The 8,051-nt window shown below is 42.2% G+C and overlaps 1 protein-coding gene across 1 annotated transcript; it reads right to left on the minus strand.

The window, feature by feature from the left end:
- Positions 1–1,940: 1,940 nt before the first annotated feature.
- Positions 1,941–2,669, minus strand: LOC148008914 (uncharacterized). Its single transcript, XM_087673920.1, has one exon. The coding sequence runs from the start codon at positions 2,613–2,615 to the stop codon at positions 2,088–2,090; it is 528 nt and encodes a 175-aa protein (XP_087530046.1). The 5' UTR covers positions 2,616–2,669; the 3' UTR covers positions 1,941–2,087.
- Between the last annotated feature and the right edge of the window lie 5,382 nt (positions 2,670–8,051).

The raw sequence follows: 8,051 nt of genomic DNA on the forward strand, positions 1-8,051 counted from the left end.
CTTTGCAAAGGATTCCTTCAACATTGTTTTGGGCAGGCAACCAAGCAAGTAAGTAAGTTGGTGTTGTATACATCATTTCTTGTGTTAGTAAATACACAAGCCTTTTCACATTTTTCTTGTAGTAATACTATTTCCTATAATTTTGTTTTGTGTGTAGGACTCTTCGAGAGATCCTTTTGAAGAGGATTTTCCACAAAAACATGTTACCAAACAACATTTTTTAAAAGAAAAAATCGAATCATTTTGTTTCTTCAAATGATCTTATCAATTAATTTTTTGATATTCTAAATGTACTTTAAAAGTTTTTTTTTTGTAGTTGGAGGGGATTATAATTGCATACATTGTGGTCGGTGATATATTACTTGCATTTTCTCGCAATATCTTGTAAGAAAATGTAGAGGGACATGATAAGGAGCAAAATAATGCTCTTGCATCAGGTATGATGCACACATAATCATGAGAAGATCTAAATGCTTTTCACAACTTATACTTCTCAGGGTGGGAGCCCCACATGCATAATCAAGGCATGCACGATAAGAATGCCTCCTATCAAGATTTAGTTTGAACTTGTAATTAATAATCAAATCTAAGATTTGGTAGCTTAGAATTCTTTCATTTTCTATTCAAGCAAAACTTTGACTTCTAAAGGTCTATGTAAACTCATTTCAAGTTATAATATAAACAACATTTCTATTTCATTCTTCTAATGTTGTTAAATATTTTGCTTTAATATTGTATTATATCAAGTTATATTATTGGGTGTAATTCTTCACATGTCTCCCATTCTCTGCATATAAATAATGCCCAAATAAGTCTATAAGGGCGTAAAAAAAGGAAGTTGTTGGTTGCAGATCTATGGCTCCAAGAAGTACAGTTGTGCAATTAGTAGCTCTACAATTCTTTTTCCTTGATGAAGCATACTTATAATCACTTGAGAATGCATGTGATATTTGTAGTCAAAGTGTATATATTGGCTTTTAAAAGATCGTGCAAATTGCAAGAGGTTTTCTATTTAAACTCGCGATTAAAGTGGTGCCTGTTCTTTCATGTATATAAGCACAATGGGGCATGAGTCTCTTGACGTGAGATTATGCACAATGTTAGCAATAATTAAATTTCTTAGTTCGAAAAATATGTTTGCGAGGCCATCTCCACTTGTAATGCCTTATAATATAGACATGAATTTTATCACCCGCACTAGAATGTCTAGCTTTTACATTTTACTTCCATTTTGCTGTATTGTGCCATGTCATGAAGCAAGTGTAAAGAGTGGGGAGATGTGTTGTAAACGGTTCAAACATGTCGAGGATAATTCCATGATCTAGTCAAAGTTGTAAGAAACCTTGATATTTTGGTAATATTCAAGAGCCCCAAACTTCAAAGTCCGATGCTTTGAAGAGGTCGTGAAACTTTTTTTAAAGCATTTCATTGAGGTTCATATTATGTCATTAGAGTGGGGTCACGTGAAGACCTAGAAACCTTTTAGATATCAAATTAAGTCAAGTTTGTGTCTTGTGACATGCAACTTTTTCCTGCTTATACTTTAAAATGCAAGTAGATACGTGTGGCAGCACTCTTACTTGACATGCGAGCATTATGTGTGGCCATTTCTTTTCTCCATAGAATGTAGAATCGATCATATGGTGGGTAAGCGGAATTCGGGACCTTTAAAAGCTCACATATGCCAATTATGGTGCAAGGAATACAATAGTACAATAATGCTCGAAGGAAGGTTCGTCGATGTGATTCGTTTAGTGAATAAGATGGGCACGAGAGGAAACGTGAAAGAAGACGATTAAGAGATGCATCGATACATGGTGAGACCTCGAGAACACCAGCAACATTAAGCATTCTATGCAAAACCGACTTTAAGGTATCTATGCAAATCCAACTTTTACTTGCTTATTTATTTATTGATGTGCGATATGGGTGGTGGATCAGGCGCATACAAGAATCGAGCTGAGCTTATAACCTCGTGGGGTTCAGTAGCTGCCAAGCACGTCGAGGGGGAAGCTGCGAGAAGGAAGGAAGGGCAGAGAACTACTATTACTAACAGCAGTAGTAGTAGTGGCGGTGGCGGTGGCAACCTAGGCCACCTGCACCGACTTGATACCCGCCGGACGGCGCTGCGATTGAATGGAGGTGCTGCTGCTGCTGCGTCGGAGAACGAAAGGGAGATGATTCTCGCCAGACAGATTGAAGTAGATCACCCCTTCCTCCGAGTAGGCGGCCAAGCCAGTGGAGTTGAGGTAGACAAGGATGTCGTAGGCTTGGCAGACTGCGCCCAGAATGAGAGGGCAGGCCAGAGGCACATCCTGGCGCTGAGAAAACTGGAATCTGGCCGGGAACGTGCTGGGAGAAACGGGACCTCGCGGCTCCATTTCCACCAGGAAGTACTCGGCTTCTCCTTCTTGTCTCCAGGCCAGAACCCTACCGTTGTCCACATTCTGGATCACCACATCGTCCTCCTGCGATACGAAAGGCCGGAAATCATAGGTGGGGTGGGTGAACCGATACTTTGCGCCTTCGTCAGACAAGCGCAGATAGTAGGTGGAGTTGCCTTCATCCCACTCGGGAGCCAAATAGCTGCCGGCTCCCTCAGAGCCCACCGACATGAATTCGTACAGCTCCTCGCCGTAATACACCGCAGGCGAGAAGCATATGCTCCAGTAGGGGTAGACCAAGGGTAGTTCCGGGCATGGAAACTGTTGGAGTGCAGATTCAGCCGATCCCACGGTGGTGGTTGAAGCAGCATCGCCACCTTGAGCATGGTTATCGGCTTTGTCTTGCAGTTGCTGCTTGATCACAACCAAAGAAAAAGGGGGCGCGGGGGGGAGAAAAATCAGAAAAAATAAGAAACAGAAGAGACTAAGGATCAGTCTGGTAAAACGAATTAGACGTGCCGGAGCTATGGATTGCTGGATTCAGCGAGTTGCCAGGCTGATGCGGTGCCATTACTTTAAAGGTAGAGAGAGAGAGAGAGAGAGAGAGAGAGAGAGAGAGAGAGGCATGATGACCTGAAGCATGGACAGACAAGCAGCACGGCATGTACCGTACCGATGTGAGCCTTGCAGAGCATGTGATTGAAATTGATGGCCTTTTCAATCACATGCTCAGCAAGGCTCACATCGGTACCAGGTACCTGTTTAATCCTTGGCAGCTCGTACAACTTAGAGCTCCAACTACGATACTCTATACTAGCTTGCAAGCCCTTGGGAAATATATTTCGAAGTCATGGTCAATGGATGCTTAGAAGCTCTCCATTGTCCCTTTTCAAGTGGTCACCAGAGTTCAACCCCTCTGATCCCAAGCCGACCTGCATCCCGATTTGGGTCAAATTCCCGAACTTGCCGTTACATTTATACCCCTTTCTGAAAACCTTAGCCGCCCCCTTGGGTAGACTGTTAGGGCAAAGACCCTACACGGACATTAACCCGCGATGGCACCCCCAGCTCCTAATAGAAATAGATCTGAGTAAAACCCTAATTGATTCTTTACTAATTACTAATACAGAGGGCAACTTTGTGAAGAACCAACCTGTCCTGTACAAGAATCTCCCTAATGCCTGTTTCAAGTGCCACAAAACGGGGCATTTCATTCGAGACTGCCCTGAATGGAAGGTTAGAGTGAGTCCAAAACCCAGCAAGGATAATCCCCATCCTAAAACTGGTGACCCTCAAGATGATGGGTTCCAATCGGTCAGTAGGAAGGGTAAGAGCAAACATCAGTCATCCCAGAAACAAAACACTAATAGTAAGAGTTAAAACACTAATAACAATAGATACTCCCCTCTTCTCATGAACTTAGAGGATACATTAGAAGGGAATAGTGAAAAGGGGGTAAATGGGGCAAAGGGTGAGGATACTACAACATAGCTAGTCTTTGATGAGGTAATAGTGGAAGAAACTCAGGGAGAAAACAAGGGGTAGACCACCAGGTCTGATGACAATGTCATACATCCAGAAAACCTAAACTTTGACCTCAACGAACATAATGAAGATGTCGAGTTCTCGCAGGCAGAGGAAGAGGAACTTCCAATGAGAAGAGAACCCCCTCTCAGCCCTATCCCTGCTGAAAGCCCAACCAAAGAGGTAGGTAATAGTCAAAATGCCAAAAGAAGATTCTCAAGTGTAGGACAAAGTGCTAGTAACCCATTTGGGCAAACAAAGGGACCTCAGAAGAAAGGGAAACAAAAAAAAACATAAATCTGGATAATGAATAAACTAATTTTTTTTTCTTATAACATCAAGGGGTTGACTGACCCCAAAAGGGCAACTATACTCAGGGAATGGCTCAAAGTTAGTGCCATCCTCCCTGACGTTATTTGCCTACAGGAAATTAAAGTGTCAGGTCCCCCTCTTCTTAAGAATCTACAGTCAGTGTCTAAGGAATATGTATGGTTCATAACAAACCACACCAATAGGAGAGGAGGTACATGCATAGGTGTCTCCGTCAAAATTAAGGATCTGATTTGTAAGACAATGATAGATATGGAGAATCACTAGGTGGCAGTCCTTTTTAAGAATCAGGATGAATTTGCTGTTGTCTCAGTGTATGCCCCTAATACTTCTTCTGAAAGATGCAGGCTGTGGGACTCATTTTAGGTTATCAATTGCCCCATCATTATCGTAGGTGACTTCAATATGGTTGAAACATGTAAAGACAGGTATTTGGAAAAAGGTACATGTCTTGCAGGAACTGAAAGGAGTAAGTGGTTGGTAACTAAAGCCTATCATGGGCTCACGGATGATAGTGAATAACTAGGATTTACTTGGAGTAACAACCAAAGTGGATCCTCTTTACGTAAGACTAGACTTGATAGATTTTATGTTGCTGCAGGTTTGCTGGCCTCCTATGCCAATCTTAAAGTTAAAGTACTAGATAACTTAGTTATGTATGACCATAAGCCTATACTACTGACTCTCTCTAACTCATCCCAAATAATAAGGGCTGAATGGTTTCATACAGACCCCAGACTATTCCAAAACAAAGCAGTTAAGGATTCCATCAAAGAAATCTGGACATTGGCCTTCCAGAACAGTCTCCCAGCTCACTCATGGACTAGAGCCATTAGAGACACTCAACTATTCTTGAGGGATGTCAAAATAAAAAAGGTTTAGTAGGTTAGAGAACATAGGGCTAGACAATACTCATCATATAAATCCTTGGAGATCAGGATAGAAGCTGGGGAGAGCCAACTGCAACCAGACCTACAAAGAATCAAGCAGGAACTAAGATCTGCTGAAGAAAAAGAAGCTATGGACATACAACTCTTCACTAGGCAATGATGGGCTGGCAAAGCATATAAACCCACCAAAGACATGTTCCAAGTTCTTTTGAAAAAAAAGAATAGAGACTCCATCCCTATGCTAAGATAGGAAGATGCTACACATGCACAAAACAATGGTGAGAATCTCCTCATAGCCAAGGAATTCTTCTCTAAAATGTTTAGCTCCCCTAGAGAGAGCTCACCAGAAGAGACAACTGCTAAAGCTAAGATAGCGATGGCTAGGAGGAAAGTTGTCCCTCCAGGCTTGGCTGAGGTTCTAGATGGGGAGCTCTCAACTATTGAGATCAGTGACACCATTGACTCTCTAGCATTAGGGAAAAGCCCAGGGATTGATGGCCTTCCGAATGAATTCTTCAAAGAATTCAAAGACTTTCTTATTCCGCCCCTACTCATGGTATGGAGGGAATCCCTAAAATTTGGAGCCTTGCCTCACACAATCAATGAAGGGATAGTCAAGCTAATCCATAAGAGGGATGACAAAGAGCTCCTAGCTAATTGGAGACCCATCACTTGTCTCACATCAGCATATAAGGTCTTTGCTAAAGCCATAGCTAGAAGGCTATCTGATCAACTTGACCACTGGATAAGAAAAGAACAAAAGGGGTTCATTAAAGGGAGATACATCCTAGACTCAATAATTGCCCTATGGGAAGGCATCGAACAAGCCCAAAGAACCAACCAAGATTTTGTATTCTTCAAGATTGATTTTGACAAAGCTTATGATAGGTTAGAATGAGATTTTATCCTTCAGTCCCTCCATGATATGGGGCTAGGGAGGAAGTTCATCAAATATGTTAGTACCCTGTTTGGTAATGCTTCCACCAGAATAGCCATTAATGGAGAGATGACTGACTCTTTTCCCTTGAGGAGATCCATCAAGCAGGGCTGCCCTCTCGCTCCCTTACTGTTTGCCATTGCAGCTGATGCACTAGGGTGGCTCATTCAAGCTGAGATTGATAAGGGCAATATTAAAGATATCAAACTCCCCAACAACAAAGACATGGTTCTCAACCAGTTTGCTGATGATACAAATAGTATGGTCAATAATGATCTAGTCTCATTAGTGGCCTTTTGGAACTACTTGCAAACCTTTTGCAAGGCTTCTGGCTCTGTGATAAACCCCAACAAAACAGGAATTAAAACACTAATTAGTCCTTGTCCTAGTTGGCTCCTGGCTGAAGGATGCAAGGAGTTGGAAACATGTAAAGTTTTTAGACTATTAGGCATACCCATGGGCTTTGGAATCTCAATGAAAGAAAGATGGGACTGGGTCTTGGGAAAAGTCAGGGGTAAGTTTGAAAAATGGAAGGGGCTACAGCTCAATATGGCTGGAAGATGCATGGTGCTTAAACATATACTAAATCCATCCACAATCTACTTTTTGGCTTGCTGGAAACCTTCTAAGGCACGAATGAAGCAACTAGAGCAACTAGGGAGGAACTTTCTTTGGAGTGGAGATGGAGAACAATTCAAGGTACCTAAAGTATCTTGGGCTATATGTACTACACCTAAGAAATTAGGTGGTCTTGGTCTCCCCAATTTTAGCATTCTGGCGGACAAACTGGCAGCCAAATGGATAGCAAGAAGCATCATAAGGGAAGAAGAGGACTGTATTACTTTAATTAAGGCAGCCACTGGCAAATTTCACGTTAAGGGCTACCCGAAATGGAAAGGCCTAGACCCACTAACAATAACTATTTGTCCTGTCAATCTGAAACCTAAAGATTGCTCGCCTCTGGCCAAAGGACTTTGGGAGGCCTGGTTCAAGTACAAAAACCTGTTAATCCCCACCCCAGCCTCACCCAAAGTCCTGGTTCAAGTACAAAAACCTGTTAATCCCCTCTCCCCACCCCAACCTCACTCTACCCTGGTGTTCCAAAGACTCCATCTGGTTCAGCTTCCATAAGGGAGCGATCCCAGACAACCAGTTAAACTTAGCCTACAAGCTCTTCAAGAAAGGAATTAGAAGCTGGAGGGACATATGGGATCCATCCCTTAAAAAGTGGATGATTGGGATGCAACTAAAACAGACATTCAAACTAAAAAGACAGGAACTGGACCTGATAACTGAAATGGTACTCTTGTGGGATTCTAACATGCCGGTTATGAGCAATCTCAACCACCACTTCAATCACAGGGGGATCAGGTTATTGGGGGACAAACCACTACTACCCCTGCCTGACTTGATAAATAGCAATGCTCCACTCTGTAATAAATTGAATAACATATGACATATTAATTGGGCAGTAGCACAATGGAACTATAGGTTTAATAACATTTGGGCTCCCTCTATTCAACCAAAGATGTCCTCTTTGATGTGGCTCATTACCCTCAAAAGTCTGTGGACTAATGAGAGAGCACTCAAAGCTGGTTTGGGGAATGGTCTGTGTACAAGGTGTGGCCAGCAGGTAGAATCAATTTCACATATTTTCCTTAACTGTACTAAAAATGCTAACATTTGGTGTTTTTTGCACGTCATTGTCTTCAAATATCACCCCACTAAACTCACCTGGAAGGAGGTGTTATTAGGGGAAATTTATGGTCTCCCTCCCCCAATTTGGAATTGGATTAGAAGCTATTACTTGTAGCACATTTGGTTAAGCAGGAACAAGAAATTTTTTGAAAACATTGATGTGGATCCTATACATGGCTTGAAATCTGACCTCTTTTTGCAGGTTGAGAAAGACATAGCTACCATTCTCAAGCAGCATGAAGACAGCTTAAAGGAGGGACTGGAAACTGCAGCCTCCAATGTGGATTT

Source organism: Lygodium microphyllum, unplaced genomic scaffold (assembly GCF_053477565.2).
Source record: "Lygodium microphyllum isolate KBCC unplaced genomic scaffold, Lygodium_microphyllum_v1.1.10 scaffold_47, whole genome shotgun sequence".
Taxonomy (NCBI): Eukaryota; Viridiplantae; Streptophyta; class Polypodiopsida; order Schizaeales; family Lygodiaceae; genus Lygodium; species Lygodium microphyllum.

Excerpts from the sequence above, each read along its gene's own strand:
- LOC148008914 (XM_087673920.1), bottom strand. The coding sequence starts at position 2,615 with ATGTCGGTGGGCTCTGAGGGAGCCGGCAGCTATTTGGCTCCCGAGTGG.